Source organism: Bipolaris victoriae (assembly GCF_000527765.1).
Source record: "Bipolaris victoriae FI3 unplaced genomic scaffold scaffold_33, whole genome shotgun sequence".
NCBI classification, from domain to species: Eukaryota; Fungi; Ascomycota; class Dothideomycetes; order Pleosporales; family Pleosporaceae; genus Bipolaris; species Bipolaris victoriae.
The window spans coordinates 248,001-271,709 of NW_014575359.1; the positions used below are offsets into that span (position 1 = coordinate 248,001).

Below are 23,709 nucleotides of genomic sequence, written 5' to 3' on the forward strand. Positions count from 1 at the left end.
GAGGGTTGGAGGTGATGATTTGACCAAAGCTTGAATCGTTGTTCTGAACCCGGGATCGCGAAAATGGGCGGTGCACGGACCCGACATTTGGGTTAGCGGGCGTCATCTGATTGCGAGCTCTCTCAGTGGCTTCTCACATCCTGTCGCCAGTGCGGCGGACATTTATGTCTGATTGGAAAAATATCTAGAGTTTTACCGACAATCACAAGTCAACTAACCCCGGTGCCGCTTGAAGGCTTCTTCTACGCTGACTCCATTCCCGACGTCTGCAGTAACCTTCTCATCGGCCTCGACCAGCTTCGGCAGCAGCTCGAGTAGCTCGTCCACCTTTGCCTGTGGCACCGCGACCACGCCGTTCTCGAATGGGTCTATCATGATGATGTCGCCAGCCTCGACAATTGTCTCCCCAATCTTCACAGGCACATTGTGCGCATGAAACTTTGTCTCGGCCCCCGCCCCGATCACAGACGTCGCTTTGGACCAGATGGGCAACTTCATCTGGTTTAGAGCAGTGATGTCTCTTACTCGGCCATCAACTACAATACCCTCTGCTCCAAGATGCTGCATGCGAGCCGCCATTATGCCCCCCACCACTGCGCAACTCTGACCAGGCGGCTGGCTGATGACGACAATGGTGCCATTCTCAGTATAATCTGCATATGGCCTTGAACCCGAGAGGTTGGAGGCAGGTAAATTGCCTGGCATCTGTGGTGGGGTCGGGAAAGACTTGGTGGCTTTGGGGACCATGAGGAAGGTCGATGCAGGCGCAAGCACCTTTCTCGGCTCAGGCTTCGGAATGCTAGCAGTATGGAGCAATGGCCCTGGACACGACTCAGTGGGTCTGTTGCATATAAATGTTACAGGCGCACATACTTATGTCGGCGAGAAAGCCTGCGCCAGGAACGTGGAGCTTGAGTAGGCCATCTGCGAGCTATGCAAGGTGAGTTATCTGAGAAGTGCATATACACAGACAAGGTAGGCGTACGTCGCATGCTGCATATTCATACAATTTCTTCCATTTTGGAGATGCCATGGCTGTATACCAGAATCAAGATGGGCAATGTATCAGGTCAACTATATGAGATGCTCCGGGCGCAGTGATGACCGTGGTTCCCTAACCCCGCCAACCGAGGTGTATCTGTTCGGAACCCCAGCGTCCATGTTTGAATAAACTTTAGGCCTGGCAAGCATTGCCTACCTGTAGTTGTACCAGCAAACATCTATCTGCTCTTGTATTCCTGCATGGTTTCTCCCCATTCGTCTTGTCTTGGACGGAAACACCCCGCCGGTTTCGCAGCCTGTCATAGATGGGCTCGTTTAGGCAAAACATTACCCCGCGCCGGTGTTCTGGGGAAGAGCATGGGACTGTAAGACTTGTCCATACCTGTAAGAGCATACTGCACCCAGCAATGACAATCCGAGGTGGACTATGTAAGTACATAGTAGACATGCTGCCAAGACAGAGTGGGAACGCCAGGTGTCAAGCCACGGCGGTGGGAGGCGGAGGGCGATGTCATGCAAGGGTCCAAGACCAGACGATCGATGCGCACTGGCCTATTCTTCCTCTTTCTAGACAACATCAACGTCAACGTCCGGTGGCCTTTCGCCGCCACGACTTTTTGCTTTCACTTGCGCAACTCTATCCTTCACCCCTCCATCTGGTATCATACATAGTCTTTGCGGCCTCTGCCGCTGCACAATCTCCACTATGGCCTTCTATGCGGCCGGCGCAGTCCAGGTACGGTTTGCCACGAATCCCGACATCGCGTCATTGAGCCCCATGTTGATAGAGAATGTATAGAACGTCGCTTCTGTCACCACCGAGCTGTGGCCAACCATGTCCACTGTCTTGCGATCCTCCTGGCACGGCTTTGGGCGAAAGCCCATGGCTGCCGGCATCCGTCAGCTTCATACCTCACGATCATCTCCGTCTACCGTAATGGCAGGAGCGCATGTACGCAAATCCAAGTCCATCGCCCTCGTTCATCATACTGATATGAATATAGCAATGCGCGCAGCCTGCTCGTCCCGAATACTCCGAATCTGCTTCCTCGTCCACCGCCTGCGCTACTCCGTTTTCCAAGTTATCTTCGGGTTAGTAAAAAACAAAAGGCATCCGGCACAAGGCACAAGGCACAACTAACATCATACAGTATCGCGAGTCGGACTATGCAACCCTTTCGCTAGCGCTTCACCCTTCGCCTCCCTCAAGACACGTCAACACTCTACCATGTCTCGCAACGGCCCTCTATCGCACCTCCGTCAGCTCTCAAAGCCAGGAATGCTCGGATTGAATCTCGTACAACAACGCTCGCTCTTCGGTGGACCTTCGCATGAACAACTTGCTCGATTGGAACAGACTGCCAACAAGCACCCCAACAGCGCACCGTCCCAGGCTTCCTTCTACTCGGCACTTATGCGCGCCAACATGCCTCAAATCATCATCAACCGGTACAACACAGGCCTTTTCGCCACAAACGATGTCATAGACAAGCTTTACAATGAGGCCTTGACAAAGACTGGACAGCAAGGTGCTGTTCAGGAAGGACTTTCACCAGAAAAGCGTCAGGCCATCACTCAGGCTCTCGGAGCAAATGCCAACTCAGCCCAGGTCGCAAGAACCAAGGGTGGCAGTGGCGTTAAGACCGACCCTGTCTATGTTGTTGTCGAGGAGTCCTTGATGAACGTTATCTTCAAGTGGATCCGATGGATCTGCGGTTTCGCTCTGGCTGCCTACGTATCCCTGGTCCTGATTACGCTTTTCGTTGAGACTAGTGGTGTTCTCAAGAAGGTTGGTGGTGGCACTACTGCCGAGGTTCGTCCAGAGCAGCAGAACACCCGTTTCAGTGACGTCCACGGTTGCGACGAAGCCAAGGAAGAACTCCTCGATGTCGTCGACTTTCTTAAGAATCCAGACAAGTATAACAAACTCGGTGGAAGATTGCCCAAAGGTGTCCTCCTAGTTGGCCCTCCCGGTACTGGTAAAACCCTGCTTGCTCGTGCTTGCGCGGGCGAAGCTGGCGTCCCCTTCTTCTACATGTCTGGTTCTGAATTCGACGAAGTCTACGTTGGTGTCGGAGCGAAGCGCGTCCGCGAACTCTTTACTGCTGCTCGTTCCAAGGCGCCTGCCATCGTGTTCATCGACGAGTTGGATGCTGTAGGCGGAAAGCGAAAGTCCCGCGATGCCAACTACCACCGCCAAACTCTGAACCAGCTTCTCAATGATCTCGACGGTTTTGATCAAAGCACCGGTGTCATCTTCATTGCCGCAACGAACCACCCTGAACTTCTAGACCCAGCTCTTCTCCGCCCCGGACGTTTCGATCGCCATGTCCAGGTTGAGCTTCCTGACGTCAGTGGACGATTGGCCATTCTTAAGTATCATACCAAGAAGATTCGTCTTTCACCCGATATCGACCTCTCTTCCATTGCCCGCGGTACCCCTGGGTTTTCTGGTGCAGAGTTGGAGAACCTTGCAAACTCAGCAGCTATCCGCGCATCGAAGCTTCAGGCCAAGTTTGTGACCCTCAACGATATGGAATGGGCCAAGGACAAGATTACAATGGGTGCTGAGAAGAAGACACGCACAATTCCGCTCCAAGACAAGATCCACACTGCATACCACGAGGGTGGCCACGCACTTGTTGGTCTCTTCACCAAGGGCTTCAATGATGTTCACAAAGCAACCATTCTTCCCCGTGGACACGCTGCCGGTATTACATTCTTCCTTCCCCAGGAAGAGAACCACCACACCCGCAAGCAGTACATTCGTCAGCTCCAAGTAGCCATGGGTGGCAAGATGGCAGAGGAGATTGTCTTTGGTGCTGACAATGTAGCTGACGGTGCTTCCGGCGATATCCAGCAGGCCACTTCGCTAGCGTACAACATGGTCACAGCATGTGGGTTCTCGGACAAGCTCGGTAATGTCGACTTCAAGTCCAACTACGAAATGGTCTCCCCCGAGACTAAGCGACTCATCGACGATGAAGTCCGACGTTTGATAGATGAGGCAAAGTTAAGCGCACGAGAGCTACTTCAATCGAAACGCACCGAGCTAGATCGTCTAGCCGATGCACTTGTTCAATATGAAACCCTGGACAAGCAAGAAATCCTTAAAGTCATCAAGGGCGAGGACCTCCCCGGTCGCCTAAAGGCTATGCCCGATTCCCCCATAAAGATACCAGACAACCCTCTTCCCGCAGCTATATTGCCTCCACCGAGGGGCAACGGTGGCAATGGCTCGGGTCCCCCGGGCCCGCCGCTACCCGCATAGTTTCATCATGACTAAAGATGAGCAAAGGCAAGGGGGATATTAGTTGAAAAAAGAAAAATGCACATTTTAGCATGTATATTGCATGAATGGGGCGTGGAAACATGGTGGCGTTTGCAAAGCTTTTTTGCCCTCACTGTCTCTCTCTCTCCGCTTTTCCCCCTCCCTTCGGTTTTTATGAAAGCAAGGCTTATGAATGGTCTGTCTTCTTTTTTGGTAGTTTATTTTTTGTACAGTAACAAACTTTTGGGGGTTCTTTGGTAAGAAAGAACCTTTTATCCAAGTATGTGCGAGCTTTTTTTGGTAGCTGCACAGAAATAAGAATGAAAATATTAAATTGGCAAATAGTGTGTTTTTTGTTGTTGTTGTTGTGACTGTAAGGCTGATGGGGTATGAGAAAGCGTGATGTTGAGAAGTATGGAATATCACGTGATGGATTCAATGCTTGCAAATTTAGAATACAAGTCATGTTACTGTAGTGAATCCTGTCTGTTTCGTCAATCATTCAAGTCTTGAGCTGTTTTTTTCTTGGGTGCGAGGAATTGAAGTTGCGAAGAGGATTCAACTTGATATTCCAATACACTTTTTTATCCTCGCTCAACTCTTCTCTTCCAATCTACATATAGATAAGTTTATCAATTTCAATTTTTACACGTATACAGTCTATATGATTCCTCATCTGCGAGTGATCGTATGTCAATGTGAACTGTGTAATCTCCATCCTCTCCTCCACTCTCTCCACTCTCCCCCCCCCCCTTTCCGCGGAAAACAAATTGTTACTACAATGCCGAATCTACAGACGCCTTGGCATTCATAGCCGTATCTGACAGAATACATTTCGAAGGTTCTTTGATCTCCTGTATACAGATCGCTTGGAGTAAATGGCTAGGATGACGAAAGATGAGCAAGATGAAGATGTTCAGTCTGTGTAGATGAGGCCGAGCAACCTGTGTCCCTACAGCATGACCGTGGCTAGTGACAAGGCAGCCAGCCAGGCTTAATCTATTTCTATTACACCGGTCTGCATGATTTGCGGGGGCGTCCTGTTGCAGTTTGGCATCAAATCGCACTCGAGTCAGTTGCGGTCTGGAGTCGTCTGTCGCAACCAGCCACACGCACAGCGCACCCTGTATATCGACCACAGTTTCTGAAACTGGGCGGGGTTGTTTTTGTCTGGTGGGGATAGATGGCCCCGAGGAATGGGGGTCAGCTGACGTCAGGATCCCTTTATGCTGGCTGGATTCCTGTCCACGTCTTTTTTTTCAGCTGCATCTGCAGTCTAGACTGGACACATGGGACTTTAGTCGAATACTAGACTCGTCGGCAGTTCGCAAGAAGCTCCCGGTACTTTGATGACTAACACGCATATTAATTTCCGGAGCTCTTGAGTCACACACCCCCGGTGCCCCCTCCTACGCCATGTCTTGAACATTGTATGGTGTTGTACTCAGGCGTAGCGTGTTCTTGGCGTAAGCGTCGCGGGTAGTGCGCGTCGCGATGTTGCGAGGGGTAAGATACCTCTGTTGGAGGGCGTGTGAAACATTCTCATAGCCATGTCGGGTGAGCTGATGCCGACTCAGTGCGCAGTTCAGCTGAAGTGTGGTCGTCTCCACATAGCTGCCCCAAATTCGTAACTTTTGCAACGTAATCCTCATCTGACATTGTCCACTCGCATCATTGGGCGGTAAATATGACGCGTGTTTCGAGTGTTGTTTCTTTGTTTGAGGAAGTGATCATATGAGTAGTGTGAGCTGTTGGTGTTCAAATATAAACGAATCGTTCAAACGTAAAGGGCTCATGTCCAATCGGAAACTGTTCCTTCTGTCAGCATGCGTGGTTTCTGCGCCGGATTTACCGCAGATGGGCATGTTGCGAACCTCAGTGCGGTCGGGGGTGATATCGCTGGTAATCAGGTGCGGAGGTAGGCAAACTCACATGGGGATTGTGGGTTACCTGGTGTTGTGGCCCGAGTGATGAGCCATATCCATAGTCGTATGCGTTGGAGAGGTACTCATATGATTGTTGTGATAGATTCTGTGTTTGCTGGTGATATGATATGGGTGCTGGAGGCCCAGGACTGTAGTGGTACAACGATGGCTGTGGAGAGGTCTGGACAGGATGCTCAAATCCCAATGTCCAAGCCGGTGGCACGTTCCAGGCAGTGGTTGCTGGAGGAGGTGGCGGCGGAGAGTAGGGATTTGCGTTCCAGTTTGAAGAATAGACACCATATGCGTGTGATGCGGTACCATGTTGGCCACCAAAAGATGGGGTTGTGGTTGCCATGATGGGGGTCTGTGAAACTTTACTCCTGGCTTCTGGAGAGCTAAGGCCACTGTTGGAAGGCATGGAGGGCATTTGGTAAGGCGATAAGCTTGATCCTATGGTGCTGTGGTTTCTTGAATGTGAGGGCGTATACGTTTCTTGTTGCTCGGGAGATGGCTCATGTCCCTGATGATCGTCTGTCTCATCACTGATCAACTGCTGGAGATATTGAAGCTTGCGTTTACGCTTTTCACCTGCGATAAGACAAGTCAGATGAGATACAAAGGCTATCCTCGAGAACAACTTACGGTAGTTACGCGAAGCGATCCTGTTTTGTTGCTTTCGGATCTCGCTATTGACCTTCTTCGGCTTTACGGTTGCCTCTGCGCTCTCTCCCGATTGCCTTGTCCTTTGGCGACCTCTTTGCGATGACTCTGGCGATAGTGTGGTACTAGGGGGATTCATGGCGCCAGCAAGTACGAATGGGAACCGGAGTATGGAAATGATGTGCACGAAATGTGCTGAAAAGGGCTTGCTTTTGAGCCGCTGATCAGTTTCCAAATGGACGTTGTAAGGTTACATTCGAGCAGCACAGAATCCCCTGGACATAACAATGGGGGCCACACTTGCTAAGCGAAACACGTCTGCAGCCTGCCTCTGCCATCAGGCCTTTTCTAAGCGCTGCTGAATAAACACGACCAAAATAGTAGCTGGACCAAATGACAGACAGAAGCAAGCAATGCAGATTGTGATCCTGCCGCCATCAACCTTAACCTTATTGTCGCCGCAATATGGTGAGATCGGATCATCAGAGACTTGGGGAACTGCATAGCACATGTTCTGGGGTCTTAGTCATGTTGGCCAGCCACGTTACAAGCTGTATGCCGGTTCGATGCCGCGTAGCCGTTCAATCAGTAAACGATCCGTGATTAGTTACTGCTGTATTGGGTACGCTAGGCGAGGGAAGCTGGAGTTTCGGATTGCTGAATCATCGCGGAAGAGCGACCCGAGCATGATCCGTCATGAAAGAGTGTCCACTTGAGCAGGCGAAGCCATGGTGGGTGACGTGGAGCATGTCGCCAGCAGCAGCAGGGCCGGACATACCGCCTGTGGGGAGGTGACGACAGATGGGATTTGTCACATGAATCGCGATGGGTGTGGAGAAGCGCATTGAAGCAGTGGGCACAAGTAGTGGAGGAAAAACGTTGAGCTACGAAGAGGCTATGTTTGTGGCGGTCTAAGGCCGTCAGCCACTAGTCCGCCATGGTAGTGGACTAGGTGATGCATAAGCAGGGGCAACACGAATCTCACTCCGCCTTTTCCAGCACCAAATAGCACAAAGCTGCGTGTACCTCAATGTCACATCAAAACAAGTCTTGATTGTTTTCTTCTTTGTCGTTGGACTTCGCCACGGAGACGGTGTCACCAGCGATCGGAATTAAGGTTGCGACCGGGCCGTTGGTAATCCTATCTAATCATCACAACCAAATATAGAACATGGTGGTAGCCTAGCCAGTCTAAGTGTTGCCGACGGGAAAGTCGATACAATCATGGGACGAGTACGGCTGCCTTGGATAACGGTGAGTCTTATCACATACTTGCTAACGCACCGTGAATCAACACTTATGATGTAGCACCAGGCATCGCCATCATGCCATTGGCCCAACAGTTATATGTAGGAACGCATGACGCGCATGTCATTGAATGCAAGCAGTTCGATCGTCTGTAACTGATGTGCCAGCGAATGTAGCATTGCCAAGACGAGTCGCGTGGATTTTATTTAACATACGAGTAGGTATTTTACAAGAGCGAGCTTTCTCATCCAATCGTACGTATGTGAGTCAATATATAGAGTCACGGGGAAATGCTGCAGTGGTCGGCTTCGAGCGTTGTGTGGCTGAGCAATGGAGATTACAACTAAACATTGACAAATCATTCTGGGGTATATGCACTGGCTCTGTCAAACACCTAATGCAGGCATCGCTCGCCCCAATCCTTTCGGTTGTGGGCGGAACGGTCGCCACATGGTCGCCCATCTCCGCAAGAACGCCGCCGACCCGCCACCATGGTATCTTCGTATCCAGAGACGCCATAACCCAAAAACTGCAAACAAAACACTATTGGTTTACCAACACCACGGCAAGCCGATCTGCTCAACTTATCTCAGTCACCTCTTTCTTCTTCAGACTATAAGTCCGAACAATATTAGACAAGCTGGTTTTCGAGTGGCCTTCCGAGTCTGGGCTTGGACGGGTCAAACTTTGAGCTTCTTCCTCCGTCCTGCGTTGCTGTATCTGTGTTAGTGTCGTCTTGAGTGCAGAATACAACTGCTTGTTGTCGCTGGTATCGAGATCGACCCAGAAGGAATAGAAGAATAAACCTCGGTGGTTGACGGTTTTGAGATGGCGCATGATGTACTGCCTCGCGGATACTTCGGGCTCGCTTTTACTGGGTGAGTAATCCGGGAAAAACTTCTCCAGAGGCGAGTGGGGCATCTTTCTGGTAAAGCGAGTGTAGTTGTTAAATATGATAATGATGGAAGAGGTTGAAAATCCGGGCTGACTGATCCAGCTTTCAAAGCTCCTGAATTCGTCCATCAAAAGAGACTCGTTCGGTTGGGTGGGACTCGGCTTGTCGTACAGGGATACATCAATGGTGTACATGAGTGCAGCCGCTCCCTCAAGCTGATGGAACCAGCGCTCCCGGAATTGATCAGGAAAACCCTCCTTGACGTTGAAAAGGTGAATATCCAGTTCATCCCAGTTGAAGCGCAACTCCTTGATGCCGCGCATAGATTGGTTCAAGCGAATGATATCTGCTTCTGTAGGAACATAATCTGGATCAGCTATGCGGGCGACTTCTTGCGCAAAGTAGGGTGCATATTGGGGGAAGTCAATCTCGAAGTTGTGGTCGTACAGTTTAGAAAACTGTGGACTCGACCAGAGGCCATCAATGGCCTTGGCCGCATCTGGTGTGATGCCCTCATTACCAGCCTCCAGTTCGTTGAGTAGGGTAGCGAAATGCTGGTTCAGCTCGGACGGCAGGGATACACCAGTGTCTTTGAGCAAGTCGGCCATGGATTGCATGAGAGAGTAGACCACTTGGATGATCTGACACCGGTGCTTGATGCGTTCACTGGCAGGTTGATGGCCCTCTGCATATAGCATCTTCAATTGGTGCATCAAAAGATCCTTACCACTGTTGATCTTCCCTACGAGGACGAGCTTGGTCTCATGACGGAGATTAGTGGCTTCTCTTTGCAGCGCACGGTCGATTGCTTCTGATCGATTGATTGCTTCGACGTGCTCGTAGTTTGCATCGCTGGGCGAAACGTTCCTGTCGAGTGAATTTTGAGCAGACTTTTTGTTGAACAAGAGCTTTAGCCACTGGACGAAGGATGACAGCTGCGTAAGTCCTGCTATGCAGCCGCTATTCCATCTTGAGGACTGTGAAAGTAGTTTGAGATTTGCAACGTCCTCTTGCCTGATTTGGCGACTTTTGTAGAGCAGAATCTTTCGTTGCGCCTGTGCTGTGCTGTTGCTTGTTAGGAATCTGATACGTCAGAGGCTGGCTGGTCAAATATCTCACCAGTGACATGCCGCAAGTAGTAGGTTCACAGCATCATTTTGCCTTTGCGCAACCGTCTGCAGTCGGCCCATGGTCCTGCTAGCAAGCGCATACTTTAGCTTGGCTGCAAAATCGGAGGCACGCAAGTCTGATTGCTGAAAGGTCTTGATGAGCGAATTCACATAGCGTGAAAGCTCATCGGACGAGTGGGTGAGCATATCCAAGTCCGTAAGCAGCTGTGGATGCAGGTCATTGCCACTGCTGTCAAGCCAGTCCTGTATGCTTCCATATGTGGATTTCAGAGCTGTCAGCTGCGCAATAAGATTAATGGGCGATCCATTGCCATCTTTGCGGCGGTTGTGAATTTGGCGCAAGCCGTCAATGTCGTGCCGGAGCCGATCGCGAAGTGCACCGATAGCGCTGGTCAATGCGAAGACGTTCTTCTCGTCGGCCACCATGGCTGTCGTGGCCTGGCCTGGTCGTGTTGCAAAGCAATCGTCGTCAGTCTGGTCAGAGCGGTTGGTTCAAACGAGCACGAATGTGAATGGCAAGAGTGTTTGCGACTGGCAAACCGGGCGCGCGGAGGCTGGCAGCAGGGGGGTTAAAGTTGGCACTTGTAAGCCGTCGTCACGACACCTCATGCAAAGGGCCAGTCCCAGGTCCGCGGATGGTGATTGCTGAGAATAGAGAAAACGAGTGCGCCCGACAGAGACCGACGATATACCGCAGGCAGTCCAGGTGCGGGGCTGTCACGTTTGTTCTTCATAAATGGCAGTGCAGTTCGTCTACAGGGGATGCTTGGCAAGGACCCGAGTCGGACATTGAAGCGACTTGGTTGATCAGACATCGATAGCCCGGATGTCGCTCTGCGAGCGGCTGTTTGGCGCGTCTTAATGCCAGGGACGCGTTAATCGGTTACGGCTCGGGCTGGTAGCGTGGCGGCCAAGGCGGTTTCGCCCTGTCATGGCCGGGTGCTGATAAGTAGTGCTGGGGGTGCATTCCGACGGCTAATTGAAGCAAGGCTACCAAGGGGGGAGCACGGCCGGGGATCGGGTGCCATAACGTGGTTGCTGGGAACAACGTGGGTGAGATGACGTGGGCTTGAAACGTGAAGTCGCAGTATATGAGTGGAGGTCAAGAGAAGACAGTCAAAGAGCGAACTTGCCCATCCTTCCCTCCTGGCCCGTGACTCACCGGCTACTAGTGCAAACGCCTGCCTGCCTGCCAAGCCAGCTTCCTGTCGTCATCCTACGCTGCACAACTCATTTTTTAACCACCAGCAATCATGCTCATCACCGGCCCTAGCAAGTTATTACAAGGCCCGACCGCCCCATCGCTAGGACCATATATTTTTCACCCGTGAAACCCGCCGTCGGACACACCATGGCGGCTTTAAACACACTCCCAAATGAGATCCTCTCGCTGATCACGCGACATCTTGACCGTCCCAAAGATGTCCTCAATCTCTCGCTAGTATGTCGTCGTCTGGGCGACTTTGCAAAGCTCGACGGATGGAAAGCCTTGCTCAAAGGCCGATTTGGCTTTGGCGGGCTCGACTCAGATGCTCGTGTCGCCGTCCATGGCCTCACAACACTATACCGTAACTGGAACCGCAAAGGCTTCATCGCAGCATACTTGGAGCCTACAAGAAATACAACGAGTCTCAATACCTGGCGACCTGAGAGGTGGAGACCTCCACAGGGGCAGACTATGGGCTATCAACCCAGCATCGACAGCTATGAAGAGATGTATGGTGGGTGGGGAGAGCGACGAGAAGTACTGGCATGGTCTGCGGGCACGCAAATCATTTTGAGGACAAAAGAAGCTGGTGCAAACGTAGAGAAAATCAGGCAACGCGAACAGGATCTGGAAGAGGCGCCTGATCAGACGTGGTCTTACGACTCCTTCAAACACCTAAACACGTGGTTTACATACAGAATCCCCGACAGTTTTGAAGGACGCGATGATATCACCCGACTGAAGCTGCTCCGGCCGCATCAGCGGAATTTGGCTTGCGAAGACATGGTCTTCGGGACTGCATCAGGTGAACTGTCGCTGCTTAGTGTCAACCCTGGCATAGAAGAAACGCTGGTACAACAGTACGAAACTGGCCGCAGAGGTATTAATGGTCTTTCGGTGTCTTCTTCAAGCGCGCCCATGGTGGCAGCTGCACTAGCAGACTCGTCGTTAGCGTTGTATGCTATAGATCGCGACCACACGTTGCATGAAAAGATCAAACCCGCCTCCGAAGTCAAGACGACATCGGCAGGCACAGATGTTGGCGGGCTATGGTCTTGCGAGTTCCTGTCCAATGACAAGATCGCCATAGCCCGGAAAGCACACGTAGAACCAATCGAGGTATACCATATTGGCCCTGACGGCCTCATGCCTGTGCCCCTTCGCAGCTTTAATATTGTCACCGACAACGCAGCCACTTCGCGCTCTATGTCAGTTTACTCAATACTGCCCATACCAAGCACATTACACGGTAGCTCGGACGGAGGCAACACATTCCTCTCCGGCGGCTACGACGGCCTTATCCGCCTGCACGACCTGCGCTCTCCCCGCGGTTTCGAGCAGATATACAGAGACCCAACCGACACCTCCCCAATCTACTCCCTCGCTGCTCAGGGCACACAACGCATCGTAGCAGGCGTAGCCGTCCACAGCATGATCAAAGTCTTCGACCTCCGCCTTTCAGGCTCCCGCACCTACACCACCATCCCCTTGTCCACCCCCAAAAAGCCATCCAAGCCCCAGGCCTCCACTCCTATCGCCAGCAACACCAATGTCTCCTCAGTAACGACAATATCAGAAGGATGGAACCTCTACCTTCACCCCCGCGAACCCCCACCCCCAACCGCCTACCGCCACGACTTCTCCTCTCTCCGCCAAGAATCCCCCGTCTACACCCTATCCATCCCCTCGCCCACATCCCCGTACCTATATGCAGGCACCGAAGGCGCAGTCCACAGCCTAACCTTCCACGGCATCGCAGATCCGTACCCAGACCCCCTACTCGCTTCGTCGCTCGTCCACTTCCGCAACTCAGACATGATCGATCCGCGGCCGTCGTACAATGCGACGGGCACGGCGCTCGTGCTGGGCATGTACGAACAGGGTACTGACGAGTGTATTGGCATGGAGTTGATGGTGCAGGATGGGGTTACGGGGAGGGCGGTCAGGAGGAGGGCCGAGGTGCCGGGGAGGACCGTAGATGAGCGCTGGATCGATCTTAAGGAGAGAGAGGAGATGTGGGTTAGGGGCGAGGTGGTGCCTAGAGGGCATCAGGCGCGGGTGCCAGGTCAGAGACGGGGGAGGGGAGGAAGGGGGAGAGGGAGAGGAAGAGGCGCGTAGAGAGAAGAGGTTTTGGGTTATTTGTATCACTTGGTATTATTGAGTAACTTTGAGCAAGATATTCAAAGCGAGTATGATAGGAGCTGAAGAAATGTGATGTGATACTTTGAATTACAATGTAATACTACCTACGCTTTAGACTTATGCAACAGTATCCGACTCCGTATGCGCCAACAAGCCCGTACTCTCATCCCTTCCATGTCCAACCGTCATCCACACCCTGCCCTCACTCTCGCCATGCCTCCACCCCTGCACCCTCCTCGCAACATCAAATCCCCAATGCCACGCGAGCCCCGCCACAAAGCCGACAGCATCGTTCTTGAAAGTAAGCAGCGCGGCAACCGTAACCAGCATAACCGTCCATCTCTCCTTCCTGTCCCGCTCATCCAGCTCCCTCACCCTCTTGCCATCCCAGGTGAGATCCCGCTCCAGCACGCGCAAGTCCCGCGCATCGGTATTCACACTCTCGCCTACTTTTGCGAGTTCCAGACCAGCAGCGAGGACCAGGACACCGAGCAGAGATTTAGGGATATTAGCGAGAAGTGTGATGATAGAAGGTGATTTCCAAAAGGCGATGAGACCTAGTGTGAATTTCAGAGAGCCGAGTAAAATAACGCTTGAGCCGCTGCGGGCGCCGAAGCGGTATTGACCGGCGAGGCCGCCGGATCCGTGGCAGGCGGGCATGGCGCCGAACCAGCAGCCTACAAGGTTGATTGCGGCGACTGAGACGCCGAGTTCCGTCACGGTGGGGGCGATGGGGTAAGGTGGGGAAGGAAAGAAATCAGCTGCTAGGGCTGAAGCAGCGATGACGGAATTGAGAATTGTGAGGGGGAACTGGCCGAGCGAAGCAGTTGAGATTGCGGTCCAGAAGTCGTGGCTTGAAGGGTGGAGAATGGGGATTGCTGCTTCGGGTACTGTGATGTCTGCGTCCTGGGGCGATGCTAGGGAGAGAATGATGCCGGTTGTGAAGACGATCATTGCATATGGCATGCGGGGATATGCAAAGGTGCAGAGGAGCAAGAGGACTGCTGCGAGGGCCCAGAGGAGATTGTCACCCCACCATGGGCCGGTCCAAGTCAGTGGGAGAAGCATGTTTGATCCAGCACTGAGGCATAGAGAGAGTCCAGCTCCAACTTGGATGCCTTTGACAACTGGAATGGGCGTCACGCGGTTTGCCCAGTTGAGCAGACCTGTGACGCTGAAGAAGCCTACCAATGCTGCTACCACTATCCCGGCTGCTGCGTTCTCGTTGAGGGAAAACTTGCGTGCAATGGCTACTGCGGCAATGGCTTTCATGGGTTGAACCGGAAGAGGTAGACCAAAGGAAAGGCCCGTGAGGATGTTGGCCGCTCCCGTGAAGAGTAGTGTGGAGGGTAACGATATCGAATTCGATATAACCAGTGCAGTCATGAGCGGTAGTAACGTCCCCAGGTCTCCGAGCGAGCCAGACAGCTCAGCAAGCGGCTGTAACCGCAAAGTGTCGACATTATGAGTTTGCGTGCGGCGGAATCTCCGCAGCGAGTTTTGTAGATAAGACATCTGATCAAGCAAAGCCACGGCCCAAAAATAGCAACAACGAAGACGCTCAAAGAACAAGAAGGAAAATGCAGGAGGAGGAAGTTCTAAGGAGGAAAAGAAGTTGAAGAGACGCGTAGATCTAGGACAACATGGTAACGGAGGAGGCTTTGGAACAAAGTTGACATAAAGGTGGGATGGAGAGAGCCAAAAGACGCGGCAAGCGGGTCCCGGATGCTGACTCGTGGTTGGATAATGCACGACGTCACGGGCCCTTGTTTGCTACAAGTCTCGTGCGCCTCCGATCCTCCACCAGCGTTTTTTTTTGGCTGCAGGGAAAGCGGGAAGTCGGCTCAAACGAGCTAAAGACAGTCTATCATGAGCAATTGGCTTGCAAGGCCTGGTGTTGGAGCAGGGAGGACCAAGTCGATATACCCTGTGTTCAAGGCATGGTGGTGCGGGTAAAGCTAGCCTGAGCGTTGCTCATTGGCGCTAGTGGGATAGTAAGAGGCGGGTTTGAACTATCGGGGAGGTTTGAGCGACATGTTTTGATCCCTAGCTGGGCGACTAACTCCTACTTTGGGCGTTCTACCGTGGGTTGCGGTGAGGGTTATCGACCAGATGTCTATTGTTTTGCGGGGTTTAGCAAGAATCGGTGAGAGGCTTGGCCGGGCGCAATGACCGGGCGCAAGGCGGAGGCGGCCTGTGGTATTGGACAAGAAGCAGCTCTGGCAGTGGTTCGAGCAGAGACATGGCTGCATCTGGGCACCGTACAATTGGAATCAATGGGTATGAGGGGCACGAGGGGGAACGTGAAGGGGGCACCGAGGGGTGGGTGGACGTGACAGCGGCATGCAATGCTTATTCGTCGACATGGCTGCACGGGTGGGCTGGGCGATCCGAGACGATGGATTGCTCGAAAAAGGGCACGAAGGGGAAGGGCAATCCACAGTTATCCTGATAATTGCCTAATCCAGTATCTTCGACGGCACATGGCGGACTTGGGGGCGCTTTCAACGGCACACTTGCGGCCTCTATTTGGGTGTCCGGCTACAGGGGACGAGGGGCACCGAAGGGCACCCGTGATCCATGGGTCTTTACAAAATTGCCCCTTTGAGGCACACTCGTATTTTGTGGCTGCATGCGCCTAGCCTGGCTTTTGTTACAAAAAAGTACACCTACATGTCTATGCTTTGGTGCAGATGCTTTTTGCGCCGTCTACCAAGGAGTTGGATATGAATTGATAGGCCATGTACAGGCCCCTCCTGGAGAATACCCAACTCTTTTTTTCCCATAAACTCGTAATATTGATAGCATTTTTGTCCACAGTTATTGAACATTGTGTATCCTACTGTCTGTGTACATTTACAAACTCTGCATTCGTATCCAGTCCAGATTGACAGCCCACTGCCTCTACGCAAGCCGACATCCGCATAGTTTTGGGATATGACACATGAAGAAAACCATGATCACTCAGCCGAGCACACAGATATCTATTCTAGGTCGTCCCTAGGCGCTCGGCAAACCTTCCACAGCCCCAGACGGATGAACGTACACCTAGTGGTGGGGGTGGGGCAACCCTCGCGACGTCATGTTCAAGCTCGAAGGAAGCTCCACCAGACCTCAGTAAAACGCGGACATCTGTCGTCCGACCACCAAATATAAAAACAACCTCTATATTCTTCCGAAATGTAGACTTTATTCAGAGAAGTCCGGGAAAAAGACAATTCCTTTCTTGTTAAAACATCTGCCCAATCCATACTACACCAAAATGGCTGGAGACGGAGAAGACCGCGCAGCACTCGTCAACAGACAACTGCCAGAAATGACACTGTCAACAGCAGATAATCCTCTTACTGCGCCTCAGCCGCCGCCAGAGGGGCTAACTGCAGCACAAAGAGCCCAGTACAGGTTTCAAGTCAAGGGCAATGCAATCAGTACGTCTCCATCTACTCACTATACAACCACATCCCCCTAACACACACCCCAAGTCACCGGCGGCACCGGTACCCTCGCCCTCGAAGCCGCCCGCGCCCTCCTCGAACACGGCGCAACGGGCCTCGCTCTCTGGGACCTAAACCCAGACGCCGCCTTCTCCCACCTCAAAACACTGCACACCCAATTCCCGCACGCCCGCATCCTCACCATGGCCGTCGACGTCCGCTCCGACACGGCCATCGCCGCCGCCCTAACCGACACCCTCAAAGTCCTCGGCTCAATCTCCACACTCCTCTGCTTCGCCGGCGTAGTCGGCTGCACCCACGCCATCGACATGACCGCCGACGAATGGCGCAGAACCCACGACGTGAATCTCACCGGCTCCTTTCTCTGCGCCCAAGCCATCGCGCGCCAGCTCCGCGACCAAGGCACAGGCGGCAGTATCGTCTTCACGGCTAGCATATCGGCCCACCATACAAACTTCCCGCAGCCACAGGCTGCCTATAATTCGTCTAAGACGGCGCTACTCTCGCTGGCGAAGAGTCTGGCGGCGGAGTGGAGTAGCTTTGGGATTAGAGTTAATTGTGTGAGTCCCGGGTACATGGATACGATTTTGAATGAGGGTGAGGGGCTCGAGAGGGCGAGGACGAGTTGGAATGCTAGGAATCCGATGGGGAGGATGGGGCATCCCTGGGAGATTACGGGGGCAGTGGTGTTGCTGTGTAGTTCGGCGGGGAGGTATATTAATGGGATGGATATTATTGTGGATGGTGGGGCTATGGTGTTTTAGGGTATGGATAGGGGGACATGAGTGGCAAGCAGAGCTTCGATAGGCCTGCAGTTTGTGTTAGTGCATGAGCATTCAAATGGCATGTGGCGTTGATGTATGAACTGTTCAAGTCAGTGTTCTTGCCAATAACACGTATGAGTATTTCTGAGCTGCTGCCAAGGCTATGAATCGTCAGAGAGCTACGGCTACGTGCGGACGGCAACTTCCTATTTCTTCTTCTCTTCCTCTTCCTCTTCCTCATCACTATCTTCGTCTTCATCCTCATCTTCTTCATCGTCGTCGTCGTCATCATCATCGTCCTCTTCGTCGTCAGATACTTCTTGCCCAAGAGCTTTGAGACGTTCCTGTCATCGTTAGCATAGTCCATATCCAGCCTCAAATTACAACATGCCTTGTCTTTGCTCCTCTTCTCTTCAAGATCACTGAGTACCATGATGAGATCTTCCAACTCGGTCGTCTTCTCCTTTTCATTCTCTTGGGCTTTGCGTAGCTTCTCTTGCAGCTCTTTGATTTCCTTCTCCTTTGTCGATTTTGCGCCCGACTCGGCCTTCCGCAGCTTCTCCTCGGCGTCCTTGACCTTCCATGTTTGGTCTTGTACCTTGGTCTTGAGATCTTGGTTCTCTTTGTTGAGTTTGTCGACGCTCGACTGGAGAGCATCCTTTTCTAATTTGAACTGCTTGAGGCTTGCTTCCTTTTCTTCCTCGAGTCGCTTGACCTGTACCTCCTTTTCGTCCTTTAGTTGCTTGGTCTGCGCTTCCTTGTCCTCCTTCAGCTTCTTAATCTGCGCTTCCTTTTCTTCCATGAGTTTCCTGGTCTCACCCTCGCTCTTTTGGGCTTGCGATTGCGCATTACGCAGGGTTTCTGTGATACTAGCTACTTCACCACGTGCCTGGTTCAGTGATTGCTCAAGGCTGCGAATCTTTTCCGAAGCCTCTTGCCGAGCTTTGTCTGAGGCAGCCAGTCGACTTTCCAGCTCAGCTAGTGTTCTGTTTGCATCAAGCAGTTGCCCGTCATATTCTTGCTTGAGCTTTGCGACGGCAATGTTTGCATCTTTGGTGGCTTGTTGCAGCTTGTTGTTGAGCGCAACAATTTGGAGGTTGTACCTGTTTTCCGTCTCAAGTACAGTTTGTCGGTGCTCGCGGTCTTTGTTCGCGATTTCCTTGTCAAAGTCATCGTGCAATTTGTCGTTGATGCGTTTTAACGTATTTCTTTGCTCTTCCGCTGCTTGCTGTGTCTTACGGTGCTCGGCTTGTTCGTTGTTTATTTTTTGCTCTAGAGTCATGAGCTGTGCCTGAAGCTCTTGGATGGTCTGCTCCTTTTCATCTCTTTCGCCACGTAACGCATCAACTACATCTCGATCAACGCCATCATGCGACTGATGCTGCTCAATGTTCGGATTTCGGTCAATCGCTCGAGACAAGCGACTAAAGTTGTCTTTCAAAAAGTCTATAAAGGTCTCGTCAAAGAACACGTCAGGTAAACTGCTGCCACCTCCGCCATTGCGAGGTAATACCTCAAAGTCGCGCACAAGAGGGTGGTGTCGCAATCCCGTGATGGCGTCGAGGTACTTGTCGCGACCGAGCTTTGAGATGAGTATTGGCTGGAGTTCGCGTCGCGGTACTGGCGAATCCCTTGTTGAGAATTCATACACGACGCCCAACAGTGCTGCACACAGACCTCTGATCAGCACACGATCCTCTCCCGGTGTCAACACAGCCTGGACCAAGCTTTGTAAACTGCTAGCTTCTGCTAAGAAATCATCTACTGCCGAAGCATCTTCAAAGAGCCAGCCTAGCAAAAGCATCAGGTAGGCGACTGAGATGCGCTCGTCTTCACCGAGCTGCAGACTTGCAATCAGGTTTGCAGTCAATGTCTGTATACATGTGACAACCTCCTCGCCACTTTCCGCGTCGCCTTCTTTGACTTGCATCAATGTGTTTTTTGCTTGGTAATCGTCGAAAATGAGATGGTACATGAGGGTTGCTGCAAACCAAATCCTGTAGGGGTCGCCGGTTGGAGGGACTTGCGGACCCGCCATCAATATAGTCAGCGCATTAGCCGTCTCATCACCACCTTCGTGGCCACCGATAGCTCTGTTGAGGAAATGTTCCTGAATCTGCACGTGGTTGTAAAAATAAGCCTTGATACACTCGCATCCCGCATTGCGCAAATCAAAGAGATCGTTGGGTGCAGGGGAGAGCACAAGGTTAAGAAGCGCTTCGATAACGTATACCTGCGCGGTGCCATTTGGAGAAGCCACGCTGTTTGTGGTGGGTTCGACAATGGGCCGAACCTGCTCTTGGGCAAAGTCTTCTTGTAGTCGGGGATTGCCTCTGACGAGGTCGGCGCAAGTGTTGAGAGCCTCGATTTTAATGGGCATTGCAGTTGCAGGATCGAAAGTAATGTTGAGAAGCTGACGGACAAGGCCATGTTGTTGAAAAACATTTTGGTTTTGCAGTGTACCTGGGCTCCCTTTGACGAGGAACATGCGCATGATGGCAAGTAGACCCCAAACATTCTTATCGCTTTGCGGACTGACCCAATCGTCCTCGCCTTCTACAGTGGGACGTGCCTTTTTCGGCTTCTTTCCCCCAGGAAGCAGTGCAGAGAATCGTGCAACATGACCCATCTCTCGAATGTTGGTCTGGTTGGACACGTTGAAGCGAATGAGAGTGGCTAGCAAACTCAGACAGTCCTGAACCACAACGCCACCCTGTGTGAGCCCGCCGTCGGCATGTATCAGATTGAATATCTTGGTAAAGGCATCCTCGAAAACAAATAGTTTTTGGAGTTCAGATGAGGAGCGCGCTAAGTCATTGAGCACAACAAGACTTTCGTTGCGAATGGCATCTCGTGGATCATCGAGGGTTGCGACGAGGCGCTCGATGCCGCCGGGCGCTGTGAGGACACATTCCTGGGTTCGTTGGGGTCGTGCTTGCGAGATGGCGCGAATTAGCTGCAGCGAGTACAGGCGAGAGTAAAAATCTGGCTTCTCCAGGAGGTCGACGAGCAAAGTGATGTTGTCTTGTCGCTACCATAAGCTCAGCACTAGCAGGCACGCATACAAAAGAAAGCACATACTTGAGAGAATTGGTCGGCCAGCCACAGGGCTATTTCCTCGGACGCTTCTGGACTGTTCTCGTCGGGGTGGAAGAGCATGAGTAGTGTCTCCAACACCACCTTGAGCGTGTCCACATCGTCACCATCTTTGGTAAGAGACGTAATGAGTCCTCGCAGCGCTCCTGATGCGACTGAGGCGGGGTATTCTTTTGCAAAACTACGGAGGCCGAGGATGGCAGCGCGGCGGTCTTCGAGAAGGGTTGCGCTGGTCAGGCGCCCGCTCAGCGTGCTGATAGTATCCGTGGCAGTCTGCTTGGGAGGCGCGTTGGCCTCGAGTACTCGCATCATCTTGAAGGAATTTGGGCGGGCTATGGCTTCATGGCAGGGATAGGGGCAGCGATTGGGCGAATTTTCATGCGAGTGTATGTAGTATATGTATGAGGAACCATCGGATCAGCCCGGCGTCCTCGTTCAGTCAACGTGACTGCCGCCCGCATAGGTGAAGACAGCATTCACCCGTGCCTTGAAGCTCCACGTATAATTCGGCGCACGGGCTGCGGCTCGCTCACACCGCACCCTGGTCGCACGTTGCTCGGCTAAGCCCCGGCTTCCGGTCTTGGCAGTGAATCTTGTACCCTCGCGCGTCTTTGTCGACTTCTCACCGTAACACTCAACCCCCTCCTCCCCTCCCCATCCCCATCAATCCCACGCGCAACTCGGCCACAGCGCGCCAAAGAAGCCTGCGATCCCAGGAGGCTCTTTTTCTTGTTGCTGCTGTTAGATATCGCCTCTAGCGCCACCACACAGTAGGAGGGCCACAGTGTTCGCCGCCAGGCAGTTTCTTTCTTTCTTTCTAAGGAGCGCTTCATCAATAGAAGCGTCTGTCGCCGCTCTTTCCAGCCTTTTCAGTATCTTCGCAATACTACCCACACTTCCAGAGCACTAGCACACGCGTCTGCGCCATCGCCGCACTCCCCCATTCCTCTACGTACAACCCTCACACCCTTCCCCTGCACAGCGCGCCACTGAGCGCTTTCCGCCACAATGGGTGTTCCCGCCATGTTTCGCTGGCTCAGCCAGAAATACCCCAAGATCGTGTCAAGCGTGCAAGAGGAACTGCCCAAGAAAGTCGGTGATGCCGTCATCCCCGTAGACCGTACTGGACCCAATCCCAACGGTGAGGAGTTCGACAACCTATACCTCGACATGAACGGCATTGTGCATCCATGCTCGCATCCAGAAGACAAGCCCGCGCCCAAGACTGAGGCTGACATGATGCTTGCCATTTTCGAGTACACTGACCGCGTCCTCGGCATGGTGCGTCCCCGTAAGCTACTCTACATGGCCGTCGATGGTGTTGCCCCCCGTGCCAAAATGAACCAGCAGCGATCGCGTCGTTTCCGATCAGCCAAAGAAGCAAAGGAAAAGGACGATGAGCGTGCAGAGTTTCAGAAGATCCTCAACTCACAAAAGGCCAGCCGTGGTGAGGACATTAATAGTCTCGAAGAGGTTGTTGAAAAGACCTGGGACTCTAATGCAATCACCCCTGGTACACCCTTCATGCATCTTCTTGCCGAGAGTCTTCAATACTGGTGTGCGTACAAGTTCACAACCGACCCTTCGTGGAAGGACATGAAAGTCATCATTTCAGATGCATCTGTGCCTGGTGAAGGAGAACACAAAATCATGAACTTCATTCGCTCTCAACGCGCTATGCCTACACATGACCCCAATACATCGCACGTCATCTACGGCTTGGATGCCGACTTGATCATGCTGAGTCTTGCCACTCATGAGCCTTACTTCCGTGTTCTCAGAGAAGACGTCTTCTTCGACTCTGGTAAGGACAAGGTCTGCACCCGCTGTGGTCGCAAAGGTCACATCCGAACCAACTGTGAATTCCCTGATGATGGCAAGAAGCTCACTGAAGAAGAAGCTGATGCGGAATGGGCCACGTCTGAACACCAGCTCAAGCCCTTCATCTGGCTGCACACCAATATCCTGCGAGAGTATCTGGCTGTCGAAATGGACACGCCCAAGCGCAAATTCAAGTATGACTTGGAGCGTTCACTCGATGATTGGGTCTTTATGTGTTTCTTTGTCGGTAACGATTTCTTGCCACACTTGCCAAGTCTTGAAATTCGCGACCAGGGTATCGATTTGCTCATTAGCATCTGGCGAGATCTTGCCGCTGATATGGATGACTATGTGACTAAGGATGGATTTCCTGATATGCGCCGCGTCCAGCAGATTCTCTCAGCTCTTGCCACCCGAGAGGCTGGCATTTTCAAAAAGCGTAAGGAAGTCCAAGACCGCCAGGCAGCTAACAGGGCTCGACGTGAAGCTCATAACAATGCCAACAAACGCCAGCGAACCGACGAAAATGGCCTTTCAGCCCCAGGGTTCAAGCGAGCAAAGGAGACAACAGACACCTACACAAGTGCAGGCATTGTATTCTTTGATCCTAAGCAGGCCCAGTCAAAGGAGGTACGCGATGTTCACAAGGACATTATGCATACTCGGGATTCCCAAGCCAACAAAAGCGCGGCTGCCAAGCTCAAGGAGCTGATGAAGGCCAAGGCTGAGGGCACCTCTATCCCGGAGCCTGAGTCTGAGCCGGCGTCTGAGCCAGCTTCCGAATCCGCTTCTGGTGCTGAAACACCTGTCCACCTTGGAAAGCGTAAGGCAGATGACATAGAGGATCTCGACAACGGGACGCCTGGGCGCAACACACCAGTCGTTCCCGAGTCTCCAACTCAGGCTACTGAGCCCAAGAAAAACGATGATGGCACTCCAGAGGACACTATCAAGCTCTGGGAAGAAGGCTACGAAGAACGTTACTACGAGCAAAAGTTTGGTGTTGCACCCAACGACATTGCCTTCCGCAACAAAGTTGCACGCCAGTATGCTGAAGGTCTCTGCTGGGTCTTGGCCTACTATATGCAAGGCT

The 23,709-nt window shown here is 52.4% G+C and overlaps 10 protein-coding genes across 10 annotated transcripts; 5 read left to right on the forward strand and 5 right to left on the reverse strand.

The window, feature by feature from the left end:
• Nucleotides 1-213: 213 nt before the first annotated feature.
• On the reverse strand, nt 214-1,033 carry COCVIDRAFT_96657 (hypothetical protein; the record flags this gene model as incomplete). The annotated part of the gene is made up of 3 exons (XM_014702184.1): nt 214-821; nt 874-931; nt 986-1,033. 3 exons carry the CDS (start codon nt 1,031-1,033, stop codon nt 214-216), a joined length of 714 nt encoding a protein of 237 aa, XP_014557670.1.
• Nucleotides 1,034-1,708: 675 nt separating this feature from the next.
• On the forward strand, nt 1,709-4,273 carry COCVIDRAFT_25817 (hypothetical protein; the record flags this gene model as incomplete). Its single annotated transcript, XM_014702111.1, has 4 exons — nt 1,709-1,738; nt 1,802-1,954; nt 2,007-2,094; nt 2,154-4,273. 4 exons carry the CDS (start codon nt 1,709-1,711, stop codon nt 4,271-4,273), a joined length of 2,391 nt encoding a protein of 796 aa, XP_014557597.1.
• A 577-nt stretch (nt 4,274-4,850) lies between these two features.
• On the forward strand, nt 4,851-5,087 carry COCVIDRAFT_96766 (hypothetical protein; the record flags this gene model as incomplete). Its single annotated transcript, XM_014702185.1, has 1 exon — nt 4,851-5,087. A coding segment is annotated over one exon (237 nt), but the record flags the coding sequence as incomplete, so codon positions are not given.
• A 944-nt stretch (nt 5,088-6,031) lies between these two features.
• COCVIDRAFT_96697 (hypothetical protein) lies at nt 6,032-6,997 on the reverse strand (the record flags this gene model as incomplete). Its single annotated transcript, XM_014702186.1, has 3 exons — nt 6,032-6,082; nt 6,206-6,786; nt 6,841-6,997. 3 exons carry the CDS (start codon nt 6,995-6,997, stop codon nt 6,032-6,034), a joined length of 789 nt encoding a protein of 262 aa, XP_014557672.1.
• A 1,688-nt stretch (nt 6,998-8,685) lies between these two features.
• On the reverse strand, nt 8,686-10,557 carry COCVIDRAFT_96520 (hypothetical protein; the record flags this gene model as incomplete). Its single annotated transcript, XM_014702187.1, has 2 exons — nt 8,686-10,066; nt 10,121-10,557. 2 exons carry the CDS (start codon nt 10,555-10,557, stop codon nt 8,686-8,688), a joined length of 1,818 nt encoding a protein of 605 aa, XP_014557673.1.
• A 925-nt stretch (nt 10,558-11,482) lies between these two features.
• Nucleotides 11,483-13,456, forward strand: COCVIDRAFT_25820 (hypothetical protein; the record flags this gene model as incomplete). The annotated part of the gene is made up of 1 exon (XM_014702112.1): nt 11,483-13,456. The coding sequence occupies one exon, from the start codon at nt 11,483-11,485 to the stop codon at nt 13,454-13,456; it is 1,974 nt and encodes a 657-aa protein (XP_014557598.1).
• A 141-nt stretch (nt 13,457-13,597) lies between these two features.
• Nucleotides 13,598-14,995, reverse strand: COCVIDRAFT_25821 (hypothetical protein; the record flags this gene model as incomplete). The annotated part of the gene is made up of 1 exon (XM_014702113.1): nt 13,598-14,995. One exon carries the CDS (start codon nt 14,993-14,995, stop codon nt 13,598-13,600), a length of 1,398 nt encoding a protein of 465 aa, XP_014557599.1.
• Nucleotides 14,996-16,742: 1,747 nt separating this feature from the next.
• COCVIDRAFT_36962 (hypothetical protein) lies at nt 16,743-17,699 on the forward strand (the record flags this gene model as incomplete). Its single annotated transcript, XM_014702188.1, has 2 exons — nt 16,743-16,908; nt 16,963-17,699. The coding sequence occupies 2 exons, from the start codon at nt 16,743-16,745 to the stop codon at nt 17,697-17,699; spliced, it is 903 nt and encodes a 300-aa protein (XP_014557674.1).
• On the reverse strand, nt 17,686-18,356 carry COCVIDRAFT_96762 (hypothetical protein; the record flags this gene model as incomplete). The annotated part of the gene is made up of 2 exons (XM_014702189.1): nt 17,686-18,030; nt 18,084-18,356. 2 exons carry the CDS (start codon nt 18,354-18,356, stop codon nt 17,686-17,688), a joined length of 618 nt encoding a protein of 205 aa, XP_014557675.1.
• A 4,621-nt stretch (nt 18,357-22,977) lies between these two features.
• Nucleotides 22,978-23,328, forward strand: COCVIDRAFT_96633 (hypothetical protein; the record flags this gene model as incomplete). Its single annotated transcript, XM_014702190.1, has 1 exon — nt 22,978-23,328. The coding sequence occupies one exon, from the start codon at nt 22,978-22,980 to the stop codon at nt 23,326-23,328; it is 351 nt and encodes a 116-aa protein (XP_014557676.1).
• Between the last annotated feature and the right edge of the window lie 381 nt (nt 23,329-23,709).